The sequence below is a fragment of the Perissodus microlepis genome, chromosome 3 (genome assembly GCF_051167445.1).
Source record: "Perissodus microlepis isolate ML-2025 ecotype Zambia chromosome 3, ASM5116744v1, whole genome shotgun sequence".
NCBI classification, from domain to species: domain Eukaryota; kingdom Metazoa; phylum Chordata; class Actinopteri; order Cichliformes; family Cichlidae; genus Perissodus; species Perissodus microlepis.
In genome coordinates, this window is record NC_140463.1 from 8,156,901 (window position 1) to 8,175,100 (window position 18,200).

Genomic DNA, 18,200 nt, shown 5'->3' on the forward strand with positions numbered 1-18,200 from the left:
GGGAAAAAGCTAATATCTTAAAGGTATCTTAATACTGAAACCAGACTGCCTCTGTGTATTTTCATCTTCTAGTCGGTTTGTTTGAAAATCGCCTCTGTCAGTGCGCCCCAGGGCAGCTGTGGCTGCAATGTAGCTTACCATCACCAGTGTGTGAATGTGTGTGTGACTGAATGTGTAAAGCGCTTTGGAGTCCTTAGGGACTAAGTAAAGTGCTGTACAAATACAGGCCATTTACCATTTATATTTCCTGCGTTGAAATTCCTCTAGGTGGCATTATTGCATTTTAATCATATCCCCACCACACCACACTTCTTTTTCACAATTTGCAGCTTTTTTTCTTAGCATTAACTCGGCTTTTGCTCTTTTCCTGTTCACAACATCTACTCAAAAAGCAAACAAACAAATGAAACAATCTGCATTAAAGCAATGGATACTATTATCACTGGGTTTGTATGGGTGTGCACACAGCTGGCAATATACCTAGAATTCTTCACTCTTTTAACCAAATACTTTTGCAAAGAAACACAATGCTGCCATGAATCCCTCATTAGGGTTAGGCCCATTTACACAGTTAAAATAAAACTCCAGCTCTAGATGAGTTGCTTGAAACTTGTGGCTGTTAAAAGGCTCATTCCACATCCATTAAATTTCAGTGTGTTCAGGCAGCAGCTGGTGGACAAGGATTTGAGTAAGAAACTAAAGTACATGTCATGTTTTTCATCTTTAGGACTATCATTAGTTTTTCGGTAGAAAATCCAAAACACACATCCAGCTGAGAGGAAAAGCATCAGGAGATCTTACCTTCACAATCACCAACGTAATCTTAGGTGGAATCATTTGGATCAGTTGAACCACAGAGAGAAGGAGAAATGGTAAATGCTCAACAGACTCACTGGCCAGACACAAAGTGTGACAATCAAACAAATCAAATCAAGCATGGATCCATGGTGCAGGCTGGTACTGTAGATAACTGTGCTCTAAGAATCATGACACACTGACATCTGTGGTGAATGTGGCCATGTGAGCTCATAAACAGTTCAGATACGTGTGTCATAGCTTCGTCATGTGATCCCAGCAGAACCTAAAACCTTAGTTATATTACGTTTACCAATTAAGACTGAATTGTGTGGTTCTAGCTGCCATAACTTAAATAAATAGCATGTAGTCTTGATGTATACAAAAGAGAAACCTTTTTTAATATTCTAACTTTATTGATAAATATTTATTGAGCTTTGAATTAAAGCTGCACATGTAAATTACAGCTGATCACAATGACATCACACAATTACAGCATGCTTAATGATTACACGATTACTGATACAAGCTTCCAGGCTGGCAGCGGTGCGTGTAATGAAGTCTGTCTGAAAGAGAAACATTCAGATTATTTTGTATGAATATTATCTAAGAATATATTAATATATCTTTGAAAATGTCATTAGACAATAGATTACCCACCCAGTTAAGATTAGTCACTTCCACATTTGAAGCTGTTTAATGAGGTATACTATCTGTTACTGCCATTAATTACTTAATCTGTATCCAATATTTGCTTTTGTAAATAACCATGTTTCAAGCACACAAAACAGTAAAAATGAACATTTTAGCTTCTTATAACCAAACCTGACACCAGAAAGAATGTGATGTCAGTTTAAAGACCTGACCTCCAGCATCAAGTCTGCCTTTGTTACTCCACCATATGTAAACTCCAACACATCAGATTAGCATGCTCGCTAAACTATCTGCCAGTCCCCATATGATGAATGACCTCAGCTGTACTTCACTTATGCAACAGACAAACAGAAGAAAATAAAAAATGAAGTAAGAAAATGAAACCTGGTTTGGCAAATATGCTTTATGTTAACACTAGCTAGCCAGAAATTAATAGATTCTGTCACTGCTAATGAGCTGATAACATAATCTTAGTGTAATGTAAAATTAATCATTGCATTTTACCAAAATGCATAAATATCAATATAGTACACTACACAAACATTTGCACATTTACAGTTTCTAACCTGAGCATATGAGAAAATAGAAGATATTGACAGCCAATATATATAAATGAACTGCAGCTAAATTCTGTTTATGATTGACATAATGTGTGGACATATATATATATTGTATATACAGTTTTGTATAGTCACTTTTTCCACTCAGAAGCTTCATAGCTTGCTCTCGAGAGTCCCGTTGTCTTTTTCTTGAACAACCCCGTTGCGGTAAGATGGTGTAGCTTCACCTTCTGTCTCTTCTGCTGAGGTCGGGATTTTTAGAAAGGGGAAGAAAAGACATTTGTTGTTTACATATGACTACATCTGACACTGTTCAGTGATTTAAGCCACTACACAGTGTGTAGATGTGTATGCCTGCTGACCTTTGACCTGCCGGGCCAGGAGACGTGGTCCTGCCAGTCCGATACCCAGTGCACCAACTGGAGCTGTGGTCAAGATGGCTAACACCGCTAATGTTAGCACGTCCAAACCAAACTTAATTAAGGCCTCGTCCCCTTCCTCCCTCGCCATGTCCAATGCCTTGGAGCCAATGGCAGCCTAGCACATACAGACATAAATAACTGCTCAGGAGAAGTGCAGATTAACAATGAAGGAATGTATCATTAAAATCACAGAGGTGGTTTTAAGGAAACCAAAAGGTACTTTTTTAGTTCTTAGTCATCTAGATCTAAAGGCCTTCAGATCATAACTAATGGCGAACTAGAACTTCTTTGCGTGGTTATCGTAGTAATTTAGGTTTTTGAAGTCAATAAAGAGAATTCAGGAGCCATGTAGGTAGCTAATCAACACCATTACAATCTAATGATTTCAGTGGTTACAAAGAAAAATCTATATGATATTTTAGTAGCTGTTTTGACCACCAGTGGCATTTTAGGAGTGTTTAGAGGCTTTATGCAGAAGTTTCTGGATAAGTCTGAGGTGCTTCTAGTTCTGGTTTAATAAAGTCGGGTACATTATTCTTGAAATATGAATATCTTCTAGCAGTCTAATATCAGGATTACACACTCACAGACCTGCACAGTAGCTTTAGGCAGCCAGGCCACAGAAATGAAGAGCTTCTCTTTTAGGTTGAATCCTCCATAATGAACCAACAGGAAGGTGACAAGTAGACGGATCACCAGACCAATAAGAATGCAGGCCATACCCAGACCTAAGGGCATAGACACAACAACAAAGAGGAAACCAATATCTTAAATTTCTTGAAGCAGTGAAATGTTTTGCTCTGCAGGTTAAAGCTCTTTGATTACTGGGCCCACTGGGCTCCTAGTAACTGAGAACAAAATCTAGACACAAATGGAGCAAAGTCTAACTGAAATATACTGGTAGTATAATGTTCTTACCCACAGTACTTGGGCTGAGGGCTTTAATCGTGATCTCAGCTCCAATCAGACCAAAGAGAAGTGGTTGAAATACATCCCATGACCGGCCCACCATTTCTGCTACTGGTGCCTGATTGCAAGTTAGAGATACCTGGATTAACCACATTCCATGGTGCCAGCCATTAAAAAACATGTTGATTTAGGGTAAACATGGCAAAATCCAAGGGGCGGGATGCAGGTTAAAGTGCTCCTGATATATGATACCTTTTTAGTCTTCCAGCCCAGTGCAGCCAGGAAAGCCAGCACCAGTGTACAGAGACTTCCAGCTCCAGAAAAACCAATAACATGACTGAAGAAGACTGAAAATGTGGACAGACCCAGCAACATGAGGGTCCTCCTCAATACCAGATCCTCCTGCGATCAGACAGAAGATATTAAAGACACATTTTATGAACAATTAAAAAAGGAAAAATCATATTAATAAAAAAATGTCAAACCTGGTCATTGCTGGGGAAGCAGTACAAGAACATGCCCAGGATCATACCAGCTACGATGCCTCCCACCACCTCCAGCAGACCCTTCAGTATGTTCATCCATGTAGAACCTGCAGGACAAACACAACGAGACCATGTAGACTAGAAAAGAACGAACTGAACAGCACAGGACAGAAACATTTTGTCTGACCTGTAGAGAAGGCGATTCCCAAACAAGTAGAGAATCCTGTTATGGCGAGAATATCATCAAAGCTTCCAGCAGCCATCAGGAGGGTGGGGATTCCCTGAAGAACGACACACAGTGACATTAAAGATTCATATTAGAGCAGAAGACTTGATCTTTCTTGACTCCCATGGAAGCTCTTGGGTTTGAGGAGCTTTACTGGAGGAGCCCTAGATCTTTTTGCTTTCCCTTCCTTTAAATAGACTTGAAGTGATTAAACGCTTTGAGAAATAGCTGAAGGGATTCTAGTGGTGTATTATAGGTATTGGGGTTGTTGTGAAAACCAATAAGGTGTACAACTCTTTTAGAAGAGCATTGCTACTAATCAGTATCCTATCAAAGGTTCAAGTGTTGCTTAAGCTGGCTTTAGTAACTTTGTATGAGGTATTAAGGACCACTGTGGGTCCTTGTAAAGGGGGTAGAGCATGATTAGGAAGCTTAGCAATCACTGAGAATGTGTTGATGGAGGATCTCTAGAGGCCCCTATATTGATTTTATTAATGGTGTCAATTGTTATGTAATGTTTACAGTCCTGCAGGTGGTTCTGCTGTTATTTTTATTTTATACTTACTCTGCATAAGCCCACACAGATGATGTGTCATGTCTATAGACTCATCTCAGGCTCATCTGTTTTTCCACCCATACGCTGCCCCTTCTGGCAGGATGAACCTTTCATCAGTCAAATGTAGTGATGATAGTAACGGGTGATAATTTACCTTCTCCACTCCATATCCTTCTCTCTGCAGGAGCAGCATTGAAGGAACAACAACTGCTGGAGAAACGGCAGCCAGTACAAAACTGCACAAACACAAATATCACAGGCACAATGAGTGTTGCTTTACTTACTTTGAATCTAGTCATACAGAAAGAAATAGCTGTGTGTGTGTGTGTGTGTGTGTGTGTGTGTGTGTGTGTGTGTGTGTGTGTGTGTGTGTGTGTGTGTGTACTTTACCCCAGTATGAAACCCCAAACCCATGGCAGACCCAGCAGGAAGTGAGAAACCACAGCAACAATGCAGGCCTCCACCATACAGGGTCCAACTGCAACACGTACGCACACTGCTTTCAGTCGACTTAAAGCCTGCATGCAAACACAGAGTTAAGAGACTGCATTTGATTTTCTGTGTGTAACTACCAGCATGTCAGGAATTGTATAGCTTTATATTTATATGTACATGTACCTCAGGGTTGAGGCCCAGACCAGCCCTGGTCAGGATGATGGACAAGGCGATGTTCCTCAGAGCTGCAGACCAGTGAGTGTCGATGAAGATGGCGTCCGTTACGTAAGGAACGTTACGCAACAGTAGACCCGCCAGCAGCATACCTACACACATGCGCGCACACATACACAGGTTTTTACATGGTTGCCACACTTGTACCCCAGCTAACATAATCTGTGCTAGCACTTTAAAATACAATGATTCAACATGCATCTGAAATTACAATTAAATTCTTTTTATCTACAAATGCTGGCAAATACAGTATGTTATAATAAAGGGGTAACAATTCATGTTTTACTGGAATTAAAAAAATAATTACAGTAATTTTAAGTAGTGTATCAATTTTTAAGTAATTTACACTATGCTGTACTTTTAGAGATGCAGGCTTTATTATTAAGGGGATTCGCTTTGCCTTTTTGATTTCTTATTATGTTGGTGTGTGTCACTATTCAAATGGCCCTTTATATCACAAAACATATGTGTTAGATTTGTATTGTTGATTGTCATTTATGCTTAGCAATATCTACTCATATATGCTTAGAGTTGTATAATCAATGAGTAGCAGTTGGTAGAGGTTTGGTCCTTAATAGTCTGCAAAGACGTTGTGTGCATTCCAGAGTGTTCTGGCATTCACAGCCACATCCTGGGAGCATGGGAGAGGTCGTACCTGCTCTTATTGTTTTATGGCAGGATAAACGTATCTATGTCTGTTTTAGGCTAAGTGCCTTTTGTTTAGATGAACTGCTGGACTTCCAGACCAGCAGGTTTAGAGAAGTCATTTATCAGGTCACACTCTGACCCCACACACACACATACTTACACAACGCACAGGCAAGGTACTCTTTGTGTGTATGTAGACATCATATGTTAGTGAACCTATGTATATTCATGTAACCTCAATAAAAGAGCAGTGTTACGGGGGAGCAGACGAGAGCGACTGGGGTCAAGCGAAGGAACGGCGTTTGTCCAGTTCTCTCCCGTGCACGAGAAACATAAAGAACTTTGCCTACTCGGGTTCTGCTTTGCTGTGTAATTAAATTGTCCTGAACGTTCCAGCAAATAGGTTTATTCTACAAACCTATCAATATGAGAAGGATTTTTCTCCCTTTCCTACAAAAAAAATACGCAAATGCCATGAAACAATAAACGGCAAAGGCCCATCTGATAATGATGGAGCCAACTCAAACACTCTTCAACCATCAAAACTGTCCTATCCTAGCAAAAGGACTTTAGGAAAACTACAAAAAAAATGAAAAGTAGTGGATTTTCTTCTTTTCACTTATTTTCATATGTATGATGAAGGAGTGGGATTTTTTTTTAACTTTTTTTGGTAAATAAACCAGAAAATATGGTCAACTTCGAATAACTTACATTGTAATTATTTCTTAAAAAACTTGAATTGTGTTAGTAGGTAAATATAATTTAATCATAATTTCAGATAAAACACACAGAGAATCAATTTAATTCCAGGGGAATTACAGCCCCATGCTGTATTATAAAGTTCTACCTAATCACTTTGTCTTATTAAATCATTATCAAATGGACCTACGTCTCCTCAAAGCAGTGATTGGTCCAGTGCTTCCACCTTTGCATTTTTGCTTACTTCTAATGTCACCATTTTCTCTTTTAATCGACTCAAGGAGAATGGAAGAGAATCCAAGAGAGAGCACAAACCACCCTCTACTGTTTATGCTGCATATTGCAGCACAACACAGACACACAAGCATAACTGCTGGGAAGATCTACATCAGAGGCTCTTAACACAGATTTTATACTAGCTTAAACTAGAGCTGGCGATAGAACGATAACGATATGTATTGCGAAATAACTTTTTCTCGATAGAAAAATGAAACTATTGCGATAGACCTCATCTCTCTCTTCTTCTCTTATAAAAAAAATGAATAGCCAATACAAATTAAGCAGCACAGAGCCGAACCAATCACAGTCACAGCGTCACGTCACGTAACTTGTTACGTACAGCTCAAGTGCCAAGCCGCACATGTGCATTTGTTTGGGAAGCAGCCAGCAGCCGGGTAATGGAGGAAATGAGTGTGCCAACTAGAGAAAAATCAACCGAGAGCGTGACCGAAGGTTACCGAAGAGAACACAGATGACGGTTCCAAGGCCGGAGAGATTGTCGAAAGGAAAGGCCAGAGAAGTTCTGTAGTGTGGAGGTATTTCAGCTATTTCAAGTCTGATGAAAAACAGAGTAACGCGCACTGTAAATTGTGCCGAAAGGATGTTTCCACAAAGTCTGGAAATACAACAAACCTTTTTCATCACCTGAAGCAGTGCCACCCACTAGAGCACGCTCAATCTCTGACTGAAAGCGCTAATTCGTCATCGAAAACAACCAGGGGAATCCCTGCGAAGCAGCAACAGTCAATTGAGTCGGCTTTCTCCAGCGTCTTACCATATGACAAAAAAGCTAAGAGGCATAGCAACATAAAGAATGCCATAGCCTACTGTCTTGCTAAAGACATGCTACCAATAAACACGGTCGACAATGAAGGATTCAAGCAGCTAATTAAGGTAATGGATCCTCGTTACCAACTCCTTGGACATAAACATTTCTCTCAGACAGCGCTTCCAAAGCAATATTAAATAAGTTAGTCAATTTTGTCTCTTCTGTAAAATAAACTAAGATTTATTTTTAGAATTAATATTTTGTTTCTAAGTGGAACTGACAATTTAGTAGTCTGTTTTGTTTGTTCTACTTTGAAACTTAAATGCTTTAGCGGCTACCTTTTGTGTAGTTTGTAATATTTGCCTTTATTTATCTGAAACTGAAGCCTCATTTTAAGTACATCTGCCCTGTTGAACTTATTATGGGAAATAAATATTTAAATCAAAACAAGCTGCTGATTATTTCACATTTTACTTGTGAGCAACGGCACATTTAAATCTTACAAATATAGTTATTTGGCTTATATCGTGATATATAACGTTATCGCCTGAAATGAAAAAAGCATATCGTGATATGAAAAAATCTTATATCGCCTAGCTGTAGCTTAAACTATAAAAGGAATGAGTGATTGGGCTGTACCAAGCAGTGGAGGGAAGGGGGGCAGTGTGGGCAGCTGGATCATTCCCACCAGCTTCCCTCCCAGCACGGAGCAGATGAAGAGGATGATGATGCCGAACAGGTTCCCTCCAGGTAAACACTCTTTTCCCGTGATGGACCAGACGCCTCCGAACAGCAGAGCAAACAAACACACTGCGAGCAGATGTGACATCCCATTGAGATTCAGTTTGACAGGACACATTTACACAGTGCTGCTGGTCAGGTAGAGTATTTAATGAAGACACATAGTTGAGGATGTTACCTTATACAAACACAGACATCATGAGTGTTCGTTACCTTTGGTGATGAGCAGGTTGACGATTCCCCGAGGTCGAGGACATCTGTCCTTCAGACTGATACAGGACGCGCAGCAGGAAGAGTCAGATGATGGCGTCTTCATCTGTTCATACAGATGTTTTTCAGTTTCTGATATTCATCATTCATTTGGTCACAACAACAGATTGCTGCAGACACCAGTAGTTTGCATAGAAGACGCCAGCTTGTCTGAACTATTGCCAAATGTAGAACATTTGTCTTTCAAGAAAAACGTTTTCATTTTTGCTGCAACCTACAACTTGCAACTTATTTCACCTAGAGACAGCTAGCAACCACTGACCAACTGTTCGGGAAATATACTTTTTTTTTTTCATTTCCATTTTTATACCGGCCTTTCTCTCGGTCAGAGCAGTACATAGTATTCAGCAATAAATTTCACAGTGTCTGCCAGCAAGCTCCAGCAACCAGATGGTGAATTTTCGTTTTTCCCTAGCAACGGACTGTTTCTAGGACATCGCCAACCAGTCTCTACACTTGTGTGACTGAGCCCTTACAGGACACAACGCCTAAACCACAAACTTTATTATCATTAATATTCATGAGAACTTTAAACCCTCAACTACAACCAGGTTGCTGAGGTTTCATTAGAGTGAGGTTGCATTCGATCCATCTGTAGTTGCTAAAAGAGCACAGATTCAGTAACTATAAGGTGTTACCCTTCAAATTAAGTGTCTTATATGAATTTTGTCCTTGGAATTCTTATGTTATAACATTTGGAAAGGAAAATTCCCAATAAATGGGTAGAAACTGCCTTAATAACAACAATGCTTGGTCCTTTTTTTTTCGTTGTATGCATGCTCGTCTCCTTCACTCTAACTCCAAAGTGTTTTTTACACATATTTTCACATGTAGAGCCCACTGCCCAGAGGTTAGCTGCAGTTCTCATGTGTCCACCTACATTCAGTCTAAACCTTAAAAATTACAGAGCCCCAACACTTGCATATGGTTTCTATAAATAGACAGCCTTTCTCAGAGCTCAGGGGTGAATCACACTCACCGTGGTCGTGTCGTCCGGCTCCTCCGTCTTCCTCTGGGGCAGGACGGTGATCTCTCTGTCCTCTTGACCAGCCTGAACTTTACTCCCTACCTTTACCAGAAACGTGCATGTGTACAAAAGTGAGAGAGAGAGAGAGAGAGAGAGAGAGAGAGAGAATGGGTTTAGAGACATGGGCTGAAGGGTTTTGTCCTTTGTCCTCTTCAGCCAAACCTCTTGAAGCAGGTGAATTTCAATGGTTGACGATTTACTAAGGCCCTAGAAGTTACTCTGTTTGCTCTTTATGTTTTCCTCAATACTTCCTAGATTTTCCTTAAAAGTTGGCAAAAGACTGCTGATTTAGAGATGCAGGACTTTGTTCGTGTTCAGAGATCTTTTTAAAAATAGTAATAATTTTGTTATAACATTTAAGTGATGAGATGAACAGAAAGAAATAGGAAAACCAAAAAAAATAAAGTAAAGAGAAATAAAACTGGTATGGAAGAACCACCAAAAACAGAGAGCACTGTAAAATAATTGAAAGCTGATTTCCAAAAGACAATCAAAGGCAGTAAAAGATCATAAAGGATTCAATCACAGCAAAACACCAATACTTCTGTGAGCCTTATCTCCTCAGGCTGGTCATTTCAAAGCTGGAAAGCCCTGATGGAAAAATTTATGGTCACCCTTTAGATATATAACAAGCCTCATCTTTGGAGGATCAGAAGGTGCCAACAAGCTCATAACATATGGAGTCAACTCTCTTCTGTATGTCACATACATCTTAAAAATCCATGCATTATTTAAACCACTTATCCAGTTTAGGCTTCCTGCAACATATATTAGGGGACACCTATAAACCAAATACCACAAAGTCGCTTTTGCAGTTTTTGAGTAGAGTCATGCTTTAAAAGTCTGACTAGTACAAGGCCAGCCACCTCATTCCTGCAGGTTACTACAACGGCTGCAGAAGCACCAAACTGCTGTGAACCAAGTACATTAATTGGGCTCGTGCTGCAAAAACTTGTCAGTGATTATTTTTTTCATTACTATATTGTATGACTACCAAGGTCAAAAACCTTGAATATTGTGGCGTAGTTGTGTGGTGTAATCTCTGATCGAGTCATGTGATGGCTTCCTTACTGACATACCTCCTAAAAGTCAGATAACGCAGCCAAGAAACTGGGGTGTGTTCATTATGGTGTGCTGGTATTGGTTGTTGTTGGTCTGCCCATTTGCGCCACTAACCTGTGGAAGGCCACGCCTCCACCGTGACACTGAGTGAGCACATGTCAAAGAGGAACGCACACCTATTCCTCTCTGTTTGTTTTCCTCCTGTTTGTCTGTTTACTAGACAAAGAGTTATTGTTTCATCCCATCAGTCACTAAACGAGCAGATACACTGTCCCACCTCTCACACACACATACAGATCATGAAAAATGTCAACATTCGACATTTTATGGCTCTGGACCCTCACTAATATCTAAAGTCCGCTGGTTTCCAGTTGATCTATCCAACCTTTTATGTTTTCAGAAGAACTTTGATGATTTCTAAACACTCTGCAGCCACATGGGTGATTTACAGCATAAATGTGACAGACAGCCATGCACATAGAGCTGACTTTGTTTCTAAGAATAACAGAATAAGTACACGGGTGTTTAATGTTTGGTGATCCAATTTCTGAACTTAACTTTTTATGATCAAATAGCAGCTTATCTGTACCTCTAAATCTGTTAATTGTTTTATGATCTGTCATTGCCACACATTGGTCCACTGTGACATGTGATCGCGTTACTGCTCCGGCCGTAGTTAGATCCTCTGCCCTCTTTTCTTGAACAGAGGTATCCATCTGATCATCAGCCAGTCAGCATTTCAAGTTCCAGGTCAATGACTCCTGGTCATTTAGCAGCTCTGCTTTGAGTGGCTGTTGGTTTTTGGCCTCTGCATTCCACATATTCATAGTTAATAGTTAAGTCTGGCTTTGAGGCTACAACAGCTCAGGCAGGTCTCTCTGGTCCTTATTCTCACTCACTTGTTTTACTGTCAGTCAGGAAACTTGTGCCAGTTATTTAGTTGTTCAACTGCTCAAGAATGCAAATATTACATCAGCAAGTCACATGGTGACGACCAGAGATGGGCAGTAACGCGTTACTTGTAACGCGTTACTGTAATCCGATTACTTTTTTCAAGTAACGAGTAAAGGGATTACTATTGCAAAAACGGTAATTAGATTACCGTTACTTTCCCGTAGGAACGCTGCTACTAAAACCGTGATTTTTTTGCGAGGATGTCTCATGACAGTGACGTAAGCGAGTGCGACTTGTGACAACAGCTGTCTGCAGATCAACAATGGATCATATATCGAGTGCGGAGAGAGTATGAGCGTGCAGCGTTTAAAGCGTGGAAGTACTGACCTTACTTTGAGTTTGATTCCATAAAAAGTGACAAAAACATTAGTGTCCGTTGTGCGTGGGAAGAAAACTTATTTTTACAGCGAAAAAAAACCCCTAAACTTCCAAGCAAGCGCCGAGTGCGCTACGACGTAATGGGAAATTCACAGAGAAACTCGCGGATTCTTCCACTGACCGCTGCGGCACACCTGCACCAGGGTAAACCTCCGCCTACCCCACTCCTGCTTTACAGGTGAAAATAGAGCAACAGGACCGCTGCACGATCTGATTTCCTCGTGTTGGTGGTGTTCCCAGATCATCATACTAAATGTTGTTCCAGGATCAACATTGCAAGTGACCAATCAGAATGTTGTGACGTCATACTTTTGCGACTTCGGGAAAAACCGGCGTAAAACAAAAAACTGTACTTAAGCTGCGAGAAACCGCCTCTGTCCACCGATCAACGGACCCTGACCCTAACCCTAACCGTAACCCTTTAATAAACAGTAAGCAGAATTGATATTGTCCTTGCAACATTGGAATTTCATAAATGCACGAATGGCCTGGCGCGCAAAAGAATAACGTCACAACAATGTGATTGGTCACTTGCAATGTTGAACCTGGAACAACATTTTCATGATGGTCTGGGAACAACACCAACACGAGGATATCAGATCATCCCAGGACGGCTAGTCTGTGACTTTATTTATTTTCTGCTGTGTTTTACTTGCATCTATAGAATAGAATAGAATAGAATAGCCTTTATTGTCATTGTACAGAGTACAACGAAATTGGAGTGCCACTCCCTTGGTGCAAGTTTCAATAATAAATACAAATGTAAAATATAAAAAGTACAAAAAAAAACAAACAATCGTATTACTCAAACAATAGTATGTACAATATATACAGGATAGCAGCATTAATATAATGACAGTGACGGTATGGAATAGGTTCAATTGTTTTTGTGCTTATTTACTACGGTGATAGCTCTGGGAAAGAAGCTATCCCTGAATCTGTTTGTCCTGGTTTTATGTGACCTGTACCGTCGGCCTGACGGTAATAGTTCAAATAGTTGATTGCTGGGGTGAGAGTAGTCCTTGATGATATTGCCAGCTCTGCTGAGGTACCGAGAGTTTGCAGTGACCTCCAGGCTGGGCAGAGAGCAGCCAGTGATCTTCTGGGCTGTGTTGATGACCCTCTGCAGTACTATTTGAAAGACTGAGTGTAAACACACACAAAAAAATATTTTATGTGCTGGAATGTGCAGAAAATAGGTTTAAATGTTAAACTAATTTATTCAAGTCAGAGAATGTTGCATATAATTAAATTTTTGCTTGATGCATAAAGTTAAAAGATTAAAACTAATAAAAGAAGTTTTAAAAAGAGACTTTTCCATTTGATTACATTTTGTGATGGATTATGCAGAAAAAGTAGAATTGGGCTGACAGATCTATCGCTTTATCACCTATTCAGGTTGTAAATCGTGTTTTTAAAAAGTAACTAAGTAATTAATTAATTTTGAAAATAAGTAATCAGTAAAGTAACGGGATTACTTTTTTGGGTAAGTAATCAGTGATTACTTTTTTCAAGTAACTTGACCAACACTGGTGACGACTCAAAATGACCTGCTGAAACTCAAAGAGACTTTGGTTATCAGAGTATTTAATAAACTGCTGATCTGTTGGGATTTTCCTGCACAGCCAGCTCTAAGGTTTACAGAGAATCATCTGAAAAACAGAAAACATCCAATGATCTTCAGGTCTCTGGATGAAAATGCCTCAGTGATGTCAGAGGTCAGACTGCTTCGAGCTAACAAGATCAAAGGCATGCAGAAGAGCACCTCTGAATGCACAGCGTGTTGAACTTTGAAGCTAACAGTCAACAGAAGTCTGCACTGGGTGCACTCCAGAGAGCTAAGAACTAAAGCTACAATTCACAGACTCATCAAAATTGGACAGTAGACGGTTGGACAAACATTTCCTGGTCTGATGAGTCTCAGTTTCTGTTGCAACATTCAGGCAGGGTCAGAGCGTGGATCCATCCTGCCTTACATCACCTGTTCAAGCTGCCAGTGGTGTGGGAGAGATTTCACAGGTACAGAAGAAGCACCCTGTCAGTTTGTTATCTCAAACAGACTTTAAAGTGACCATCTCCAGTCTTGGATGACAAACTGGTCACACATACTGGGCTAGTTTGATGGCTGGAGCAATTGTGTTTTCTTTACCATGTCAGAGCAGAAATAGAAAGAAAGATAAAGTTGTAGGTGGATGTTTTGTGTGATGTGAACAGTTCGGTGGTACCTCAGCCTGTTCCTGCTGCAGCCCAACGTCGCTCACCCGAAGGTAACGCTTGGTGGCCTCTTCATCCATCATCTGAAACAATCACGCATTTCTTCTCATATATGTGAGGAGCTGCATTTAAATATTTCAAATAAGTCTGATTTCAAACTAACAAAGTCCCTAATGCTAAATGCCATTGAAGTCCAATCAGTCTATTCAAGTAAGAATACTCAACAATGAAAGCATGCTTGTGTGTTCTGCCCATACTTTCATTCATTGAAAATGTCATGAAAATCATGAACAAAATGAGCACCCAAATAAACTTTTTAAAATGTCTTAATGGACGGTGTCAGTTTACTTTATGTGACCATTCAGAAAATCCTTATTTCATTCACCTTTTTAAAATTTTAATAAAGATGTTCCACATTTCATCTGAGAGGATATTTCAGTTCTAAAAGCTCATGGACACATTGCAGGCGGTCCAGAGACTCGCTGAGCCGCCCTGTAATCATGTAAGTAGGTGCACTTTAGTCCCAGCAACACCTTTAATCACGGATACTTTTCATTGTTATTACCAATCAAAACTGCCCGCTGCAACCCTTTCGCTCTTCTCTGCGGTTGATGAATGGACCAACAGCAGTACAAGCAAGAGTGACACACACACTAGTCGGTCCACATACAGGCCTCCATTTGTGCACCGCCTCCATCTGACATCAGCTTTTTGCAGGCAGACAGACCATCCCAAGACTGCGGTGGACAGTGAACGCACCACCTCTGCTTCACCAGAAATTCCACTTAATGCTGTCCTGAGATCCCTTCTCATCCAATTTAATCTCCACTCACACCTTAGCCAATGTGCTCCTAATGCCTCAATGCCTTACATGACTGTAGGGCGATCAGCGACTCATAAGAAATTCACTTCAGTGACCCACACCTTGATTCCCACCTTGGCCTCTGTGACCCCTAACGATGCTCATGATTATAGGGTTGAACCATCTGCAAGGTGACTCTCCAACAACGAGTAAATACCTGAGAGTCTCCACCAGCTTTTAGAACTGAACAAACCTCTTGGATGGATAAACGGTGAAACTTCTCCAAGAACCTGAAAAGAAGTCCAAACTCAAGAAGTACCCGGAGTGACTTCTTCAAAGGTTTTAATGCCAGCTGATGATTGTTATTGTCAACATGCTGATAATCCTCACTATAGATTACCAGACTTAACAGATTAGAAAAAGCTTACACTTGGAAATCTTTCATCTTTAACGCCACCCTTACTGTAATCTCTTAATCTGCTGCATGACTAATAACTGAAGCCTTCCGAAAAGCAAAGTTACATAAAATGTGCAGTTTTACCTGGAAACACAGTGATGTAGGAGTAAGACATATCAGGCAAACTTTAACTTATTTCTAATAGAAATTATTTGTTTAAATAAACAGTTACCTGTAAAATCTCCTATGCAGTCTTTTCTCTTAAAAACGTGCAAATTCGCATTTCAAGTAAAATAAATACTTGGCCTCAGTACTTGATCAATACACTTCTTTATTAATTGTGCGTAAGCAAAAGTCAAATAGTATAGTTCAACTACTCTCCATTTCCACTTCAGGTCTTTTCAGCCCATCACAGAAATCTCCACGTAAACCCAAAACAAAAGGACAAATGTTCCCTCCAGTCCCAGCTGACAGCTTCACTGAAACCTCACACACTTCCCATCACGTACCCATAAAAGCTGAATTATTCTCATTTTCTCAGGCTCTTACCTTGAGCTGATGAAAAGTTGTGTGACTGGAACAAAGAGGAAAACACAGCAGGCGACTTAGTCATCAAGCAGCGACAAGAGACGGAGGAAGCGAGTGTCTGCCGCGTGTTAACAACAGATGGTTTTAACTCTGTTGTGTTTGTCGCTGTGCAGAATGACAGACGTCACACACAGACACACACGCGTGGTAAAGCCTGGCATTATGGGAACACAGGTCGCAGTAACCCTGAGTCCTCTGTATTAATGCCAGGCTGCAGGGCAGCAGACACAAACATTATCATACACATAATAGCAGGTGTGTGTCCGTGTGTGCGCACATGCAGCACTGACTGCACATTTACACTGGACGCCTGACGTTAACACGCCGCGCGCAGGTGCTGAGGTGACGGCCAGCTTTGACCTTTTTGTAGAAACTGAAATGTTCACGTGAGGAGTTAAATCAGAGCTGAGAGGCGCGATGAAACCACTGCTTTGTGATCCAAAAACCACACCTGTGCACGCACTCCGTATCTGAGGATTAGTGGTTTGCTTCTCCAACTAACTATTAAACTATCAGGGTATTATCTTCTTAAGAGTCAGGAAGTTGTGACAAATACTGTTTGTGATGCTCGCCAAGTGAGACAAGATTTTGGACGTTCTACTTTGTTTTGTTTGAGATGTTTGCTTGGAGAATCAGCGGTTACCAGACTGAGGATGTGAACAACAGGACGGCGGCAGCATTCTGGACTGGGAGTAAGATGCTGCCCCAATGAGGGAGTTTAAGTATCTTGGGGTTTGTGAGCGAGGGAGAAAGGAGGAGACTGGTGGATGGATCGGTGCAGCGTCTGCAGTAATGTGGGCGCTGTAACTATCTGTGGTCGAGAGAGACCTGAACGTGAATGCAAAGCTGCTGATTTACTGATCGATCTGCTCTGTCTGTGAGCTGTGGTTGCATGTATGAGCTGCCTCTGAAGGCTGTCCACATCCACAGGAGCCTGCTGAAGTGGTTCAGGGACCTGACTATCATGCCTCGTGGATGCCTCCCAGCTGAGGTGCTTCCTTGTAAGTCAACAGTCTGGGCATCTCTGCTTAGATACACACAGCAGTGACCCCGACCTGCAAACCTGTTCATTTAGACTGTTGTAGTGACTCCACGTAGCGCCTGCGATGTGACCAGCACCACTGCCAGCGTATTCATGACTGTGCATATTGTATTATGTATTAATTAAACTTGTGGTCATGTCCTGGTGTTTTATACCCGATGATAGAAACAACAGAAATGCAGGGACCTTTGTCGCTCTTGGCTCTCTGCTCTTTGTTTGCCACCTCATTCCTGCTCTTTGTTTCCACTGTGAGTGCCGCATCTATATGGCGTACACAAATATTTGATAAAAATACCACATTTTTATATATTCGGTAGATGGGTGAATGTAGGAACACCCAGAATGTGAAAGTGAAATGATAATTGCATTTTCATTTCAGTTTGAAAACATCCATGCATGGAAACGATATTTGTGTGTTGTGATTGGTTGTGCTCTCACGGGTTTTATGGATTATTCGACTGCTCTTCCAGGCAAAATCAAAGTACTGCCTACTTCAGTCGTAGACATTATCTATGCAGTCTATAAAGCATGTAATGGAAAAAGGCAACGCTGATACTGCGAGTAAACGAGCAATGCTTCATACGTTTATATTTTTTTACTGCGGGACAGCAAAGTGGGCCTAAACAATGATGATACCCCCACTGCCGTCTTTTTCTGTGGTACCTTCTTCAGGTTATTTTCACCTCTGTTCTTAGTGGGATCTTTGCAGCACACTCGGAGTCGTGTGTTTCATCTATTCATAGACAGTTTGCTTGGATTTAAATGATCTCCTGGGTTTTTAGAGAATATTTGTTAGCACTGAGCTTGTGTTTGAAATATTTTGTGAGCAAAGCAAAGCAACACATTCACACATTGTAATTGCAGTTGAAGTGTGGTTTCTGTTGCTCAGGCTTTGTCAGCTAACAGACTTTCTCTGTCTTTATTTATTGGGGAAGGGACCCTCTACAACCCAGACAACTAACTCCAGGTAGCTTTTGAAGGAAGCACAATTGATAAAAATGTGCACCTGTTTGTGTAGCAAGCCTATTGGGACTGTGCTTGTCTAACTAAACCA

The 18,200-nt window shown here is 40.8% G+C and overlaps 1 protein-coding gene across 4 annotated transcripts; it reads right to left on the reverse strand.

Moving 5' to 3' along the window:
• Nucleotides 1–1,232: 1,232 nt before the first annotated feature.
• Nucleotides 1,233–16,205, reverse strand: LOC146389736 (sodium/hydrogen exchanger 9B2-like). Of its 4 annotated transcripts, none has more exons than XM_084917920.1 (16): nt 16,066–16,205; nt 14,329–14,400; nt 9,662–9,751; nt 8,626–8,728; nt 8,311–8,481; nt 5,226–5,368; nt 4,998–5,125; nt 4,762–4,843; nt 4,013–4,106; nt 3,826–3,932; nt 3,593–3,742; nt 3,350–3,458; nt 3,023–3,159; nt 2,372–2,546; nt 2,145–2,251; nt 1,233–1,361 (listed from the first exon to the last, which is right to left on the reverse strand). In XM_084917920.1, exons 2-15 carry the CDS (start codon nt 14,398–14,400, stop codon nt 2,163–2,165), a joined length of 1,650 nt encoding a protein of 549 aa, XP_084774046.1. In that variant the 5' UTR covers nt 16,066–16,205; the 3' UTR covers nt 1,233–1,361; nt 2,145–2,162. The 4 variants fall into 4 exon arrangements, with proteins under 4 accessions (XP_084774046.1, XP_084774067.1, XP_084774035.1 ...); XM_084917941.1 differs by having other exon boundaries at nt 2,145–2,248; nt 16,066–16,203; XM_084917909.1 differs by having other exon boundaries at nt 1,233–2,251.
• Between the last annotated feature and the right edge of the window lie 1,995 nt (nt 16,206–18,200).